Consider the following 19,256-nt stretch of genomic DNA (forward strand, 5'->3'; position numbering starts at 1 on the left):
TAACTGATTTCACCACATTCTCCAGTAACGAATTCCAGAGTTTAATTACACATTGTGTGAAGAAATATTTTCTCCAGATACTTTCTTAACCCTTTCAGGACCAAGGGACATATTTGTCCCATAACTTTAAAATCCTATAAATTTTGATTGGGATAGTCTACAGTTCTAAATTTGATATGTACGGATTCCATAGGATACTGCCTTTATGTAAACAAACTGGTTCCGACATTCATTCATTAGCGTCGTTGCCAGATGGACGAGAAGATTCACTTGCCACACTGTCCATAAGCCAGAAGTGTGATTTTTTTAAAAAAAAAATAATGATATTTCACAAAAAAAATAAATTTTTAGGCATCTGCAAGCCCTTTTTACCATAAAAATGTCGTCAAAACCACAAAAATTGGCCTACGATCCTTATGGTCCTGAAAGGGTTAAGATGGCCCTCAGAACTCATATTTAGACATTCTCCCTGATTTAACTAGCCAGAAATGGCTGCTGACCAGTTAAATAGCATTTAACTGGCTAACTGCATATTCAGCATGAAATCATCAGTTATCTCTGCTGAATATTCGCGGTTAGTGGCTGAAGTAATATTCAGTGCTGACTGGCTAATTTTAGTGGGAAAACTGGATGGTCAAATAGCAGGCCTACTTTTGAGTGTTATAATTTAACTGGTCAGTGATGACTATCAACAACCAATTAAGTTATAGCCCAGTGTCTCGCACATTTTCCGGCCGGCGGCACACTAAATCCAATGCCAGGGCCAGAAGGCACCCATAAGTCGCGGTCATCAATGCAATGATGTCACGCACATGTGTGACATCATTGCGTTGACGTCTGTGCATGCGCGGAGGCTCGTATTGCCGCGACCTGCTTCGGTGGATGGATCTGGGGGAGAGGAGGAGAGACGCCGGTGAGGAAGAGAGTCATCTGCGCCGGCTAACTGCCTACAGGACGTGCCTCTCACTGTGCGGATGACTCTCCTCCTCGCCAGTGTATTGCGGCACACCTGAAAGGAGGCACACTGGTGTGCCACGGCACGCAGTTTGCGATACATTGTTATTGCCAGTCAAAATAAAACCCAGATATTCAAATGCCAGTCACTGGAAATGGTGCAGCACTGAATATCCAGACTTACTGCTATCTGTGCGGTGGCGCGCGCTGCGTTCAATTGTCGGCATACGCTTTTGTCTTTCGCGCCGTTGTCTATGAACCGGACTTGGTGTCAGGTCAAAAGCGTGCCGGGACAAAGGTGCGCCCAGACAATTGAGCGCAGTGCGCGCCGCTCTAAATTACTGTTTTTAGTGCTCCGACGGGGGGGCTTGGGGGAGAACCCCCCCACTTTACTTAATAGACATTGCGCCGCGTTGTGGGGGCATTGGGGGGGTGTGGGGGGTTGTAACCCCCTACATTTTACTGAAAACTTCACTTTTTCCCTGTTTTTAGGGAAAAAGTTCAGTTTACAGTAAAATGTGGAGGGTTACAACCCCCCAAACCCCCCATAACGCCGGCGCGATGTCTATTAAGTAAACTGGGGGGTTCCCCAACAAAAACCCCCGTCAGAGCCCCTAAAAACTGTAATTTAGAGCGGTGCGGCGGTGCGCGCTGCGCTCAATTGTCGGCGCACGCTTTTGTCTTTCGCGCCGTTGTCTATGAACCGCAGGACTTGGGGGGGGCGGGCGGGGCTGAATACCAGGCCCATAGGGAATAGTGGATCTCCATTTCCTTTTCTTTCACTTTTCATGATCTTACACACTATTTTCTTTTTTTCCCTATTATTTATTTATTCAAATTTTCAACTATAAACAAGTAAATCTACATGAATACAGACTGGAAATTAAATATCCCACACTAGGTCAGCCACTATGGTGGAAAAAGAAAGTTTCAAGTTTCAAGTTTATTAAAAAATTTGTTATACCGCTTATTCAAATTTCTAGGCGGTGTACAGCAATAATAAAAAGAAGGAGTCTTTAAAAGTAACAAAACATTTGGAATTAAAATATTAAAAACAAGACAGTGTTAATTTAGAAGACGTTGACAAAGAACAAGTAAGTTAACTGCACACAAATGGGAAAGAGGGAAGAACTACAATATTTAAATAAAGCACACTTAAAGGGTAAAAACAATAGGTGGGGAGAAAGACTGCCATTAGTTTAGTCCTGAAAAGGACAGTTTTATCCGAAAGCATCCTCGAATAAAAAAGTTTTGAGTTTTGCTCATTATTAATCATTATTAATTACTTAGTCCACAAATTATGATCAAAGCACAAATAAATACACTTATATCATGGGCAGGGAATAAGCCCCTGAAAGCCGGTTCATTAAACTGAACCAATAATCACTCCCCCCCTCCCCCCCACTTCCTTAGTCACAATAAATTCCATCAATTGTTTTGGTTCAAAAAAAAAAAAAAGAGAAAATTTTTCCCTTCTAGTGACACACAACATTTAGCTTCTGTCGTACTTACCCTGCCAGCACGATAAAAAAGTCCAGCCAGTTCCAAGTATCTCCCAAGTAACATTTCCGCCCAAAAATGCCCAGCGCGATCATCTTGATCATCATCTCCACGGCAAAGAAGGCGAAAATGAAATCATCAAAGCCCTGAGAAGAAAAACAGAAGAATCAGGCCTGGAGAAAATAAATCGGTTTCGTGATGGCCAGCAAGCCCTTCCTTAAAACTAAACACGTTTAGGGGAAAATTTATCAGAAATGTGCGCTGCTGTTAAGACGGCTTATTTCGCCACAAGTCGTGCTACTTTAGCGCAAGGTCTCATTGCCTAAACTGGGCCTCTGTGCTAAAAATAGCATGACTTGTGATAAAAGAACCCGTCTTAACAGTAAGCACACGATTTTCGATAAATTGTCCCCTTAGACCAGTGGTTCTTAACCTGGGTTCGACCGAACCCCAGGGGTTCGGTGAGTCAGTCTCGCGGGTTCGGCGGAGGTCAAAACACACCTCCGACTCATATAGCGCTTCGGTCACGTTCAATCATCTATCAGTTATTCAGTGATTTTGATCAAGACTGATCGTGTACTCGGTTTCTTGATCTATCAATCTGTAACTAACGCCTTATATGCATCAATCAATTCCTGATCAAAATTTGTGATTTAACTGATAGATGATTGAACGTGACCGAAGCGCTTATGATTCGTGATGATATGCCCCGCTTGTCCATAATTGGCTGCAGGTGATCACGCAACATCGCTTGGCCTATCTGTGCTGCAGGGGATTTGATGCGCACAGTAGTCGAATTGTAACTGTTGTGATGGTACGTCGTGTGTTACCTATCTTAATATTTTAATCCCTTACTAACTATGTCGAGCAAAATACGAAAGTGGCCGGACGAATATGTACAATATGGATTCACATGTATAACGGAACGTGATGGGAGTCGGCGTCCTAATTGCATGATTTGCAATGCCAAGTTGAGTAATTCTAGTCTAGTTCCAGCAAAACTAAGGGAATAAAGAAGGGTTCGGTGAACACGCATATGAAACTGGTGGGGTTCAGTACCTCCAACAAGGTTAAGAACCACTGCCTTAGACTCTATTTGGAACATCTCAGATAGTTTCTTAACTTTTGATACATTTTTTGGAAAACAATAATGAAGTAGGGACCAAAGGGCTATGAACTCAACTTGTAAGAATCTCAGAAACCCTATGATACTTTGCATACAGCGACATCACTGAAGAATTACAGGCAAAATTGAAACTAATTATATATAGTGCAGCTAATGATCTACTGCGGAAAATATTAATCTTTGATATGGATGACTGCACCAATTCAACTTTCTGTTATATTGCACCAGAATACGCCTAGAGGGCTGCCTGGTTTCAGGAATGACCACTCCCAGCAGTGGCATAGGAAGGGGGAGGGGGAGTGGCGGTGATCCGCCTCAGGCGCTGTCTTGCTAAGGGCGCGGCATCTCTCCTCCTCCCCACCCCTACTCCTCTCCTTGCAGAGTGTGCGCGCCCCTCGCCTTTCCTCGTACCTTTTTTTAATTCCCCGGCGTGAAGTTGCTGCCCGTGTCGGCATCGGCGCTTTCTCTGATGTCACTTCGGGGGACCCACGCCAAGAAAGCGATGTCAAAGGGCGAGCCGTCAGTGACGTGGGCACGCTGCAGTGGGGGCAGGGAAGAGGGTGGGTTAGGGGTGCTGCTCGCCCTTGCTACGCCACTGACTCCCAGAGCCCCAGCGTCTCAAAAACAGTGCCCTGAAACATTGTTCCCTCTAAATTGGACATAGTGTTCGGCCCGGGGGTGGGAGGGGATGGGGGTCACTTTCACATTTTCAATAGTGTGGGACAGGCAAGCTCTGTAGGACTCCAGGAAACCTTCCTGTCCCCAGCAAATGAAAGCACAGTGTCAAAGTATCACGCCCTACTAACGCAAAGCAGCTGGCAGACTCCTGCTTAGCGTAGAGCAGTGGTCTCAGACTCGCGGCCCGCCAGGTACTATTTTGAGGCCCTCGGTATGTTTATCATAATCACAAAAGTAAAATAAATTACAAATACAAAATACAAATAAATTACAAAATAAATGACAATATTATTATTAAGACTTAGCCAAAAGGAAAGATTTATAAACTATAAAGAGTTTTACCTCATGCAAAATTGTCACTTCTTTAATAAGACATTAACTAGTTTTTCTGAGGCCGTCCAAGTACCTACGAATCCAAAATGTGGCCCTACGAAGGGTTTGAGTTTGTGACCACTGGCATAGAGGGAACAGTGCCCTGAAGCCTCACAAATAATATTGTTAAAGCAAAGGTTCATAGACCAGCCAGTCAGATAGTCAGGATGCCCACGTCAAATATGCACGATATAGATCTGTATAAAAATTCAAGCATAACATTGTGCATGCATATTGTGGGGGTTCTGGATAGCAAGGCACTGTGATGAACCCTAAATGGAGCTCAACCTGTAAACAGTAGAGTTTTGAAAGAAAGTGAGCCCACCGAAACATTGGGAGTTGTAGTTCCTGGAAGTCTTGAATTAACAAGAGAGTAAGTTCACAAAGGCACGTAGATCAGACAACTCAGTAACAAAGCGTCAAGGACTCAGTGCCCAGGTAAAGGGTAATTAAGTTCCTGTATCCCACTGAACAGGCTGCTGGTAAGCTGAAGGAAAAGTCTATTTGTAAGAAGTTAGACAAAGAGAACTGAGATCCGAGAGTTTTTAGCCTTCAAGTGGAGAACGTTTGAGGCTTACGGTAGTTTTCTAACTGATAAACAGGTGGGAACTTAACTATTTTGGTTTATATTTAAGAATAATAAGGACCTACCAGTATTTGGACTGAGACAGAGCAACAATATAACCTTACTGAAATGACCAGGACGGAACTTAACCACACCAAATTCCATTTGACACCTAATCACTTGTATCCTCTTCTCCTCCTGTATCTTCCTGCCCTCCATTGTCCTCCCTACCCTCTTCTAACCCCTTCCTCTGTAACGTCGCCAAGAGCTTGTATAGGTATGTGCGACGCACAAATGGAAGAAATAAATAAAATATACATGCTGTGTGAACTGCTCTGAATAGAATCCATAGCTAAATATGTGTGTCACTGTAAATATACCTTGGTTCAGAGTCGGAGAACTGGAAGAGAGCTGTTTTCTGACTAGGGGCCCAAGTGAGATAACATCCTTTTTTATTTTTTTTTTGAAACCAATGTAGGATCTTTATTTGGCTTTGGCAAAACAATAGTTAATGATTCTCGTTTTAAGTTTTTTATTCATATATTTCAGCTCTTTGGGGTCGGCGGTGGTCCCTGACCCCAAGAGCGCTTTTTGGTTTCTATGATGTCGTATCTCCAAAACCTAAAGGCCTTTCAGCCTTTTTGGCTAGAGCTATATTACTTGGTAAAAAGGCTATCCTACTGCAGTGGCTGGCTTGTGATGCCCCGACTTACAGTCAATGGAAATCATTGATGATCACCCAGGCCTCCTTGGAACGTAGACATTTCCTTGATATTGACTCGGGATCGGGGTGCAGATTCACAGTGATTTGGGAGCGTTTTTGGATGACCCTTACCTCGGTGGCTCGGAATAGACTTTTGAACTCATAATAGAAGTCTTTTGCACTTTCTTCTCACCAGGGATTTTCTGTTGGGATTTTTGTTGTGAGGTGGGGGGTTGGGAGGGGTACTTTGGATATTGTGCAAATATATCTGTATTTTGTATTGTTTTTATTATGGTTGTTGTTTTCTGCACGTTGAAAATGAATAAACACATTTAAACATAAGTTTTTTATTCATTTTTCATATAACAACAAGTGTACAATCTAAATTCATACAAATTCATTAAGTATACACTTGACATTCTTTCATACCTTACTGTAAATATAACATTTCATTATATACTCTTTTACTATAATTTTTAAACAGCATATAATACTTAATAAGTAATAAGTATGTCAACTATTACTCAATTATAACCCCCCTCCCTCCCCTTACTTTGGGAAATGCATACAATAAAACAAAATATAATGTTAAATTATTTATATTTTATGATGAGGTAACATCCTAATTAGAATAAATGTTGTGGTCCAGGGCTTTAAAAAAAGGGCATAACTTTATTGTGCTTAGAGGGGAGCAAACCAGGGGCAGTAAATGCGTTTAAGGAAGCTCTTCTGGTTGCTTATGAATGAATTTTACATCAAGCTATGCTAGTTTAGATCTGCGCAAAGTAAGCTAAGATAAGCTAAAGGGAAGAATCATATAATTGGAATGTGATGGTTTGTCTGGAAAATTATTTAGGAAAAAATAATCATTTGCTGTATAAAGCTACTGGCTGCAGTTTGGCTCGGAGAGGGTCTAATAAATGTTATGGTTTGAGGCATGTACTTTGGATTAAGATGTGCGAGTAACAATAAACAGTGGTAGCATAAAAAAGTATGAAAGGGAATTCTGACTTTAGCTTATAACTTTTTTTCCGTAGAAGCTCAAAGTGAGTTACGTACAGTGGGTATCTTTCTGTCCCTGTAGGGCTTAGAAATCTAACTTTGTATCTGAGCTAATGGAGGAGATCAGGATGTCCGGTGCTATACTCGGAGAGAGCCCCCAGGAAAGAGACTTGGGAGTATTTGTAGACAAGCCAATGAAACCGTCTGCGCAATGTGCGGCAGCGGCGAAAAGGACAAACAGAATGCTAGGAATGATAAAGAAGGGGATCACAAACAGATCGGAGAAGGTTATCATGCCGCTGTACCGGGCCATGGTGCGCCCTCACCTGGAGTACTGCGTCCAGCACTGGTCGCCGTACATGAAGAAGAACACGGTACTACTCGAAAGGGTCCAAAGAAGAGCAACTAAAATGGTTAAGGGGCTGGAGGAGTTGCCGTACAGTGAGAGGTTAGAGAAACTGGGCCTCTTCTCCCTTGAACAGAGGAGACTGAGAGGGGACATGATCAAAACATTCAAGATACTGAAGGGAATAGACTTAGCAGATAAAGACAGATTGTTCACCCTCTCCAAGGTAGGGAGAACGAGAGGGCACTCTCTAAAGTTGAAAGGGGATAGATTCCGTACAAACGTAAGGAAGTTCTTCTTCACCCAGAGAGTGGTGGAGGTCTGGAACGCTCTCCCGGAAGCTGTTATAGGGGAAAACACTCCACAGGGATTAAAGACAAGATTGGATAAGTTCCTACTGGAACAGAACATATGCCAGTAAGGCTAGACTCAAATAGGGCACTGGTCTTTGACCTAAGGGCCGTCGCGTGAGCGGACTGCTGGGCAAATCTTATGTTCTTAAGAAGCCTGTGGGAGCTTCCCAGTTAAGCATGCACTTATTCATGGGAAAGGAGCCTAACCCCAATTTCCTGTCCCAGAAATTTACTGGTTTTCATTTTGGATATCATGACAAGGACTGGGTTGAGCATCCCCTACAATACATTAAAGGAAGTTAATTTGGAGAAAATTTCAAACTGGCTAAATCAAAGATTTCAAATTTCAAACTGGCTAAAACAAAGATTGCATGTATATTGTATATGTATTCGTTCCAGAAGCATGCTCATAAACCAAATTACTCGTATATCAAAGCGAGTTTCCTCATAGGAAGTAAGGGAAACTCGCTTATATGTTCCCACTTTCCACCCACCTCCTGAGGCCAGCAGCACCGCTCCACTGCCCCCTCCCCCCCCCCCCCCCGAGAACTGGCATCACTTCCCCCCGCGCCCCCCCCCCCGTGCAAACTGGTTCCCATCCCCCATGCAAACCGGCACCCCCCGCCCGAACAGCATTGAACCTTATCCTCCATCTGGCACCGGCACGCAGCCCACAGGATGTGCCGGTGCCGGTGCAAGAAGTTCCCGCCTCTTGCCTGGGCCTTGAGCATCTGCACAAGCTCAAGGCCTTCTGGTTCTCGCTCTCTCCATTGTCCAAGGTACCCTAGTTAGATCATGAACCCTCCAGGACAGATAAGGAAAATACCTGCTTAGATTGTGAATTGCTCAGGTGGCTGCGTCAATGGGTGTTATATGAAATACAGAACACACTAGGAAACTTTATAGACACTGGCATTTATGTGATCCCAGGAGTGGAGAATAGATGGAGTGGGAGCAGATTAGGCATTTATAAGATGCAAACGTATGATGAACCTATTTTTTCCAGCACCTCCCCTGCAGCAGGTGACCAATTAAAAATGACCTCTTTTGTACTGGTTTCTTAGGCTACAATTTTCTAACAGCCTGTCTGTGTGTTCGATCTTGTAAATTTTGTCCCCAGTTATGGAAGGGAAATTACATGCAAGTTTTCCCTTTGAAAATTATTTATGGGTGCGCAGAGAATGCAAGCATTGGGCTGGCAGATTTGTGATGGAATACTGTGGTACGAGGCTTTGAATGTAAGATTTATATATTTGTTTTCCCAGAAAATAACTCCCCTCAATTCTGCTAAAATACACAAATGATATGAAAGAAAGAGAGGGTAATTTTCACACAGCCAGTTTACCTGGGTAAATGGCTTAGAAAACTGCCCTACTCCAATGTATCATAACTTACCAGCGGCCTAGTTCACCATGAATTTCCCCCATAAGATCCTCTAGGGACTAAATTCTATTTATGGTGTTCAAAAGATCGGCCCTGAAAAAAAGTGCTATTCTATAAACCGTGCTTAAAGTTAGGCGCAGTTTAAAGAATAACGCTTACACCTGGGAACCACGAGTAAATTTATTTGCAGCCATTTGCACCAGTGGTATAACGAGGGTAGGGGGTGCCCGGGGCTCCCTGTGCCCTCTTCTCTGCCCCCCTACTCCTTCCCCGCCCCCCCCCCCCCCCATGCCTCACTCACAGCCTCCCTTCCCCACCTGTAGCTCGTTAAATCTTCACCAGCACGAGAAGCTTCTCTGGCCTGCTGCTCGTGCCAGCGTTGGCTTTCCCTCTGACGCCGCTTTCTGGCCCCATGACCCAGAAGTGATTTCCGAGGAGAGGCAGGCCAGCGCGAGCGGCAGAGCTGAGAAGTTGCTCACACTGGCAAACATTTAGAGGTATGGGGTGGGGGAAGGGAGGGCACAAACGTGGTGCAATCGCCAGCCCCTAAATTTAGCTGCGGAGGCTCTAATTCTGTAATTACATGCGTAATTTAAAGGAATGTCCCCCGATCCACCCATGACCCGCCCATTTCCATGTCCCCGTTTTGACAGGGATTAAATTTAGGCACAGATCCTATGCCTAGGGTTAACACATGTCCGGATTTCCCCGGAAACGTCCTCCTTTTCGAGGACATGTCCGGGAGTCCAGACGGCTTTTCAAAACCCGGCACTTTGTCCAGGTTTTGAAAAGCTTCCTGTGAAAAAAAAACATGTCGGGAGGGGGCTTCCACGCATGCACAGATGCGACACGGTGATGTCACATGCACGTGCGAGTGCACATGACATCATCGCATCACGTCCACGCATGCGCAGATGCCGTCTACAGGTAGGACAGGGATGTGGAACGGGAAGGAACTGGGCGGGCCTGGGGGCGTGGCCATGGGCCCAGATTTTCCTTCGGGAAAATCGGGTAACCCTACCCATGCCTAAATTTATGGTGTATAAACCTTAATTGATTCTAATTTAATGGTTCATAGACAACGGCGTGAAAGACAAAAGCGCGCCGACAATTGAGCGCAGCGCGCGCTGCCGCACCGCTCTAAATTACAGTTTTTAGGGGCTCCGACGGGGGTTTTTGTTGGGGAACCCCCCCCAGTTGACTTAATAGACATCGCGCCGGCGTTATGGGGGGTTTGGGGGTTGTAACCCTCCACATTTTACTGTAAACTGAACTTTTTCCCTAAAAACAGGGAAAAAGTGAAGTTTTCAGTAAAATGTGTGGGGTTACAACCCCCTACACTCCCCACAACGCCCCCACAATGCGGCGCGATGTCTATTAAGTAAAGTGGGTGGGTTCCCCCCCACGCCCCCCGTCGGAGCCCTAAAAACAGTAATTTAGAGCGGTGCGGCGGCACACGCTGCACTCAATTGTCTGGGCGCGCCTTTGTCCCGGCGCTCTTTTGACCTGACACCTAATTTAACACCAATATTTAGTTATTAAAATGCCAATTATTGGCTCCAATTAGCTTGTTATTCAATTAAATTCCATATGCAATTTGTGTATGTGGTACTTTTTATAGAATTAGGGCGAACGACTCCGCCTTTCCCCGCATGACTTTCTCCAAGTCAGTCTAGTTTGCCCTCGCGTAGAGAGGTCATAGCTTCTGTACCTGTAGGATTTTGCAGCGCTGAGAAGTGCAGGCGATGTCTTCACAAGGATGGAACATACCCAAAGTCACACAGTTCAAGAGAATGACGAGCATGCTGCAGCGTTCAAACCATGTATAGAGAAAAGAGGTTAAGGAAGCCACAGAGCTGGTAACAGTGAAAACCAGGCTGCAACCTGGCAGAAATTTGCAGACTCTGAAAATGAAAGTTATTACGTTCATGCTTACATTTCCTTTGAACATCTCAAAAAATAAATTAATAAAAATAAATTAATTAATTAAGCAGTAGCCAAACCCAAGTTCTTCTTTCACCCATGCCAGAATTGAGAAAACTTTTCAGGGGCCCTTTTATCAAACAGAGGTAAAAAGTGGCCTTACCATGCCATTATGCTGGTCTTTTCCGTATGCCAGGGGTGTCAAAGTCCCTCCTCGAGAGCCGCAATCCAGTCGGGTTTTCAGGATTTCCCCAATGAATATGCATGAGATCTATTTGCTTGCACTGCTTTCATTGTATGCTATTAGATCTCATGCATATTGATTGGGGAAATCCTGAAAACCCGACTGGATTGCGGCTCTCGAGGAGGGACTTTGACACCCCTGCCGTATGCTAAGGCCATTTTTACTGCTGGGTTAAAATGGCTAAGCTTTCTTTTTTTTAATTTTTTTTTTTAGTGGTACAAGCAGATTGACTTTTTACTCCATCAAAAATGACAAAGACTAGGGGGGCACTCAATGAAGTTACAGGTAAATACTTTTAAAACCAATATAAGGAAATATTTTTCACTCTGAGAATAATTAAGCTCTGGAACATGTTAGTAACATACATAGTAGATGACAGCAGATAAAGACCCGAATGGTCCAGCATAGCTGGTTTTAAGAAAGGTTTGGACAAATTCCTGGAGGAAAAGTCAATCGTCTATTATTGAGACAGGCATTGGGGAAGCCATTACTTGCCCTGGGTTGGTAGCGTGGAATGTTGCTACTATTTGGGGGTTTTCCAGGTACTAGTAACCTGGATTGGCTACTGTGAGGACGGGCTACTGGGGTCGGTAGCAAGGAATGTTGCTACTCTTTGGGATTCCGGAATCTTGCTACTCTGAGTTTCTGCATGGAATCTTGATATTCTTTGGGATTCCGGAATGCTGCTATTATTTGTGTTTCTGCCAGGTACTTGTGACCTAGATTGGCCACTGTGGAAACAGAATACTGGACTCCATGGACCATTGGTCTGACCCAGTAAGGCTTTTCTTAAGTTCTCATGTTCTTACGAGACGCCGAGAAGTCCAGCCCATAGACTTCAGCATCAACTGGCTAAAAATAGAAAACATAGGGTAGGGTTAAATGGCTGGCATACTCAATCTCGGAAGGTAAATGGTAGAGTGTCCCAGAGATCTGTAATGAGATCAGTGCTATTTAACATATTTATAAATGATCTGGAATTGGGAACGACAAGTGATGTGATTAAATTTGCAAATGACTCAAAACTATTCATAATTGTTAAACTGCATGCAGACTGTGAGAAATTGCAAATTGGAAGAATCGGCATCCAAATGTTAGATGAAATTGAATAAGGACACTGCAAAGTGATGCATATTTTTTGACTTTTATGTGGGAGTTGACAAAGTCCCCCCCCCACCCTAGCAAATGTGCCAATACCCATGCTCAGAGTCCTTAAGCTTGTACAGAAGGCTGACCCTATGTATGGAATCCAGAAAGTTCTAGCATTTGAGCAGCTCCAGTTTCCTTACTATTCCATGGTGGTCGAATCCACTTCCAAAAGTGCCAGGAGCTCCAAGACTCGCTCCTTGGTGTCTCTAGGGAGGGAGGCTCAGTTCCTTGCAATCTTTTGGGAAGAAATTGTTTCAAAATGTTTACGCTTGCTTCCACACCAAGTCTTAATGAGCAGGCTCTTGCATAACATTGTGCATATGGTGGTAGAGTTCTCAGAAATCCTCCCTGGTGAAAGGCTGAGGAATTCTACCAGCTAGTAGCCAAAGAGAGGGAGTGCAGAAAATATATAGTCTGGGCAATCTATGATGCTTTCTAAAGTACTGGATTGCATTCCTCAGATCTTGAACCAACAGTCCAGGAGTGCTGGCTGATGTTCCATGCCAGGGGAACAGTCTTTTTTGGTGACAGGATGGAAGAGGTGGCAGATCTCGCTAAGAAATGTTCTGAAACCATCTTGGCCCACTCCTAGCTCAACCTCAATATCCAGAGGACAATGGAGGACCTACTATCATATTTTCACATAGATAACGCGCACCCGTGTAAAACGCGCACACGGGTATAGCGCGCGATAAACACAAATTTATGTAAAAAAATTTTAATATAGCGCGCACACGCGTATACCGCGCATGCTAAAACCTCCTCCCGCCTACTCCGAACCGGCATCCTCCCCCCCCCCCCCCCGCTCGCTTACCCGCGTTTTACAACTTTTTTTTTCAGTCTGATCCGGCATCCCCCCTGCGAACCGGCATCCTCCCCCCCCCCCACGCTCGTGTCACCCCCCCCTCCCCCACGACCCTACATCCCCCCAGCACCAAACATCTCTTACCCGATTGGGCACCGGCACCAGCACCAATGCACAGGACGTGCCAGTGCCAGTGTCAGTGCCCAAAGATCCTCCCTCATTGGTTTGGGCTGGGCTGGGCGGTGCGGTGCAGGAGAGATCCTCCTTCTTCCTGAGCCGGGCTGGACTAGGCTTTGAGCATTTGCGCATGCTCAAAGCCTAGGGCACTGGGAGCTAGGGAGAAAGCAAGGGCTCAGTCTTCGTCGTCGTCTTCGCCCCTCCCCCCCCAATCCCCGTTGAGCCTCCCACCCGATTTTCTCTTCTCGCGGTCTGGCCGGCTACCTTAGTCCCTTGCCGCCGCCGCCGCCCCCTTCCCTTCCCTTCCCGCGGTCGACAAACCTCTTGGCTCCAGCAACAGCCGCAGCACTGTAAACACGCTGCTTTGCGGCCTCTACTGCCTTGATTTGCTCTTCCGTGTCCCTGATGACATCATCAGATACGCGGCAGAGCAAATCGGGGCAGTAGAGGCCACGAAGCAGCATGTTTACAGTGCTGCGGCCGCTGCTGGAGCCAAGAGGTTTGTCGACTGCGGGAAGGGAAGGGGGTGGCGGCGGTGGCAAGGGACTAGGGGAGCTGGCCAGACCGCGAGAAGAGAAAATCGGGTGGGCCACGAAGAGACAGGGAGGAACTGGGAAGAAGGAAGAGGAAAAGGGAGGAAGAGGGAAAGGGGCCTGCTTTGGGGAGGGGTGTGCTTGGAGGCACACAGCTTTGCTTGGGGGGGAGACAGAAGTGGGGCCACGGAGAGACAGGAGGAACTGGAGCTGGAGAGGGAAAGGGGCCTGCTTTGGGGAAGGGCTGTGCTTGGAGGCAGACAGCTTTGCTTGGGGGTGGAGACAGAAGGGGGGCCACAGAGAGACAGGGAGGAACTGGAGTGGGAGAGGGAAAGGGGGCTGCTTCGGGGGGAGGGGTGTGCTGGGAGGCAGATCATTTTGCTTAGGGGGGAAGACAGTTGGGGGGCTACAGAGAGACAGTCAGGGAGGAATTGGAGGGGTAGAGGGAAAGGGGTCTGCTTTGGGGGGAGGGGTGTGCTGGGAGGCAGACAGCTTTGCTTGGGAGGGGAGACAGAAGGGGGGCCACGGAGACACTGTCAGGGAGGAATTGGAGGGGTAGAGGGAAAGGGGGCTGCTTCGGGGGGAGGGGTGTGCTGGGAGGCAGATCATTTTGCTTAGGGGGGAAGACAGTTGGGGGGCTACAGAGAGACAGTTAGGGAGGAACTGGAGAGGGAGAGGGAAAGGGGGCTGCTTTCTAGCACCCGTTAATGTAACGGGCTTAAAGACTAGTTTAGGTATAATCGGCTCATTGCCTTTGTGTAATAATTACATTGCCATTATCTTCACCTCTCAAACAATAGTTGGTCGCCACGTGATTTGAGAAAAGGTACAATCCAAGGTGTGATAATATAAAGGGGACAATCTAGATCAGTGATGGCGAACATTTTAGAGACCGAGTGCTCAAACTGCAACCCAAAACCCACTTATTTATCACAAAGTGCCAACACGGCATGCTTTTGAACAATTAATGCAATTTTTTGCTGTTGCATGCATGCTGATAATTTGTCTAACCTTGGCTCATGCTTCGTAAGACAGGGATAGCGATGCAAAAGATAACACGCAATTTGAAAAATTGCGTGTGCCTCCATTTTGCATTTTGGTGGGCCAGTTTATGTTTAGGATATAAATATGAAAAGATGAATGCGGATATGTTGGGGCATAGCAAAGTATTTAAATTGGTGTGGGGGCCGTTAACATCCTTTGATAATTCAACATAATTGTCTTTATATAATATGTCTATTTTTTATGCATATCCAGGATGGGGTGGGGGGGGATATTTTGTTGGTTTATTTTTTTGATTGAACTGTTGGAAGGGTGGGGTGGGATATTTTTTTTCTTTGTATTATTATTGATGGAATTTAAGTGCTTATGTTGATTATTAATGTTTGTAAAATTTATGGCACTTTGTATTAGTTTTGAAAATGAATAAAGATTAAAAAAGAAAAGAAATGGATATTCCCTGAATCAACGATCTGCACCCCTCTGCTATGCCACGCTGTGAGCTATGCTCCCCTCCAACCCCACCACGGGAATCACCTTCGCCACAGACTCAACAGGCTGCCGTCCACGGCCGCACCCTCACGCTGCATGTGAGCCGCCCGCCTTACCCCAGACAGGGGAGGGAGGAAGCACTCCCACCGGGCTGCTGGGCAGAGGGGCGGGCGATGTGAGAAATGTCCTCGGGCGCACGTGGAGAGGGGGAGGGGGGAGCAGACCGGCTTTCTAGTAACGAGCTCTTGCGAACTCTGTGCTGGGGCGACGGCGTGCGTGCCCACAGAGAGGACTCCGAGTGCCCCCTCTGGCACGCGGTTCGCCACCACTGGCCTAGATGCTTAGGTTGGTCCTCATCTGTTGTCATCTACAATGATGCTCTGTGTGTCTGGAAAAGGGTTTTTATTTCGCTGAGTCTGCTCAGATCTTCCTGTCTCTCAAGCCTTATCTGTCCATGGACCTGTCCCCGTTACATCAAACAGAGAAATGCAGTTGAATCTTCTCCCAGGATGCCCTCTCCAGACACATTAATATGATAAGAAAACAGAAATTCCAGCTGTTGGGTCATATTTATGGATGAAATATTTATTCCCAATCTATCTCTACAGGATGCACTCATTTATAGCGCTATCACTCAGCGGCGGAAACAGGAGTGATTAATTTGATTCTGGCCACCTCCGGGCTATCTTATTCAGAGCGCTCCCTGCCTGGACGTTTCCCTGCACCCTGCAGAGGTAAAGAGCCGCATGAGTCAGCTCTTTCTTTCATCATACCTCGGCAGGTCGGGCATGCTGCTGTATTCGACACTTTCACTTTGCCCATCCAGGCAGAATCTTTTTTACCTCGGTGCATTTCATTGTCACTTTTGCTGATGCTATGGGGAGTTGCTAACCTTTCTGTTCCGTATTAACAAACGAGAGCATTTGATGACTCCAGGAATAATGATTTCCCTTTGGAAAGCTCTTTGCGACTTGTTTTCTGTGGAGATCGATAGATATATGCCCTCACCACCACCGTTGCTTCTTCTTGTGGGATCCCACTTATTTTTCCTCCCTGTGTTTGACACGGGATCCTTTGATCCTTGGTCCACCCCTCCCCAGTGGCGTAGCGAGGGTGAGCGGCGCCCGGGGCGGTGGCACCCCTCTCCCGCCCTCTTCCCCACCACGCGCCCCTTCCCCGTACCTTTTCGTCTGCAGCGCAAGCAGCAACAAACTTGCTGCCCGCGTCAGCTTCGGCGCTCTCTCCGACATCACTTGCTAGGCACGGGTCCCAGAAGTGACATCAGAGAGAGCGTCGAAATGACGCGGGCAGCAAGTTTGTGGCTGCTCGCGCCGGTTAGAAAAGTACGGGGGGGAAGGGAAGGGGTTAGTGCGCAGCAGGGGGGAGGAGTGGGAAGGGGGGGGCAAAGAGCAGGAGGGGTGCCAGCGCCCTGAGGAAGACCACACCCAGGGCGGACCGCGCTCCCCTTACTATGGTATTGATCCCCCCTACATTGTTTAAAATGCCATTTTTGCGTATTGACACCACTGATCGTTGCTAGGGATGGTGCTGCATTTCCAGTTCTAACACAGCAGGGGTCAGTAGTAAGTAAGGGACATTCCTGTTGCACACCAATGGCATGTCTGGCGCTCCTCATCCAGGTGCGTCACCCCTCCTTCCTCCACGCAGTGTGTGTGTGTGTGTGTGCAGTGGTCACAGAGCCATGGTCTACGTTCATGCAGCCTTCGGCTCTGCCGATTCCCTGCCCCAGAACATGAAGTTGATGTCAGAAGGGTCGGGGTGGGGGCTGGCGGAGTCAACAGCCACGCAAGTGTGATCCGCGGCTCCACAGCTGCGCCATGCAACCCATCACCGCCTGCACCCAGGGCGGACAGCACCCATTTATCCTGCCCTCGGTACACCACAGCTAAATGGCATTAGAGACCCCGTCCAGTAAAACTGTGGAATCTGCCAATGTGCGCTCAGGGGTAGATTGTATAAAGGAGGCCAGAGGTTAGGTGCGATATAATTTAAGCAAGTATTGTACAATAGCAAAAGTTGGGTGCTGAAGTCTTTGTGGGATACTCGGTATTTGAGCGACTAAAGTTTTGGTACGAGCACTTATGCCACGGCAAAGGCTGGGGTAAATACTCGTGCCAAAATGCTACCATCTGCGTGTGTAACTGACAGTATTCTATCAACATTGCACATAAGTGTCAGACACTGCTATGACTCAGTGGCGGAGTAAGGGGGGGTGCAGTCCGCCCCGGGCGCGGTCTTCCTTGGGGCGCCTGCGCCCCTCCTGCTCTTCGCCCCCCCCTTCCCACTCCACTCCCTGCCGCGCTCACACCCCCTTCCTTCTCCCGTACCTTTTTAACTTGGGTGCTAGTAGCCACGAAATTACCGCTCGTGTTGACTTTGACGCTCTCTCTCTGACGTCACTTCCGGAAGTCCTGGAAGTGATGTCAGAGAGAGGGCCGAAGCCGACGTGAGCAGCAAGTTAAGATAAAAAGGTACGGGGAAGGGGCGCGCGTGGCAGGGGTTGCGAGGAAGAGGGCGGGAGAGGGGCACCGCTCACCCCCCTCCGCTACGCCACTGCCCTGACTCATCCATGCCCCCTTCCATGTTAACACCCCTTTTGCAGTTATGCACTATTGAACTTAGGTGATAAGTTGATTGAACAGCGAGTAACTACAATTACGAAGCCATGTTAGGGTTTTTTATTGCAGGCCATGGCAGTAAAAGCTCCGACGCTCATAGGAATTATATGAGCATTGGAGCTTTTACTACCGCGGCCAGCAATAAAAAACCTTAATGTGGCTTCATAAAAGGAGATGGGGTGGTAAATCAGGCACTATTCTATAATTTGCATGTGCAATTTTGCATGCTTATTGAAAAAAATATGCCCCTTCTTTTATAGAATTGGGGGGGGGGGGGGTCAGAAGGCTTTGTAAAATACTGAGCGGAGTGGAATGGGTAGAAGTGAATCACTTGTTTACTCCTTCCCAAAATACTAGGACTGGGGGCATGCAATGAAGCTCCTAAGTAGTAGATTTAAAACAGACCAGAGAAAATATTTCTTCACTCAACATGTAATTGAACTCTGGAATTCATTGCCAGAGAATGTGGTGAAAGAAGTTAGCTTAGCAGGGTTTAAAAAAAAAAACAAACCCCCCCCCCCAACCCAGCTTTTGATAACTTCCTATAAGGAAAGTCTGTAAGTCATTATGGAGATGGACTTTAGGAAAATCCACGGCTTATTTCTAGGAAAAGCAGCATAAAATCTGTTTTACTCTTTGGGATCTTGTTAGGTACTTGTCACCTAGGTTGACCACTGTTGGAAACAGGATGCTGGACTTGATGGATCTTCAGTCTATTCCAGTATGGCAGCTCTTATGTTATTATGTTCTACGTGGCATGTAAAAATCCTATATGGAATGGGCACTGCTAGAAGAGCTAGACTACCACTGACAAGTTACAGAAATTTTGAGATGATGTTTTATGAATAAGATAGAAATAGTGGCTTAGCAGTGGGTGGGTAAGGGGGGGGGGGACTGCCTCAGGCTCCACCTTTGCTGCTCACATCGGCCTCAGCTCCCTTTTGATGCCACTTCCTGGTCACTGGATATTTGGGTCCAGTAGGTTTTGGGTGGGTTTTGGAGAGCTCACCATACACAATAAGGAGGTTATAATGAGAAGCGTACCTGGGCCTTTTTATATGAAGTTCACTGCAGTGCCCCACTGCTCTGCTGGGATGTCTGGGTGGCCAGTCTACTAAACATTCTGGCCTCTCCTATATAAAAAATGGCTTGTTTTGTGAGGTTTTTCTTTAGGACCTGTTTTCTTTGAAAATGATTCAAAAAGATAGACGCACACCTGCAAAATGGCCATTAACCCCTCCCCCCCAAAAAACAAACAAACCTAGGATGGATGTTTTCCAGCTTTGAAAATGAGTATGTTCGGCGCTGTATTT

At 46.5% G+C, this 19,256-nt stretch overlaps 1 protein-coding gene across 8 annotated transcripts in view; it reads right to left on the bottom strand.

Annotated features, from left to right (window-relative positions):
• CACNA1G (calcium voltage-gated channel subunit alpha1 G) overlaps positions 1-19,256 on the bottom strand; it is a 574,606-nt gene that overhangs the window by 270,963 nt on the left and 284,387 nt on the right. For all 8 annotated transcript variants that reach the window (XM_033960654.1, XM_033960655.1, XM_033960653.1 and 5 more), the window contains exons 2-3: positions 10,694-10,805; positions 2,467-2,600 (exon numbers count right to left, since the gene is read on the bottom strand). In XM_033960654.1, coding sequence (XP_033816545.1) covers positions 2,467-2,600; positions 10,694-10,805 — 246 coding nt within the window. The remainder of the gene's footprint in view (positions 1-2,466; positions 2,601-10,693; positions 10,806-19,256) is intronic.

The sequence above is a fragment of the Geotrypetes seraphini genome, chromosome 10, assembly GCF_902459505.1.
Source record: "Geotrypetes seraphini chromosome 10, aGeoSer1.1, whole genome shotgun sequence".
Taxonomy (NCBI): Eukaryota; Metazoa; Chordata; class Amphibia; order Gymnophiona; family Dermophiidae; genus Geotrypetes; species Geotrypetes seraphini.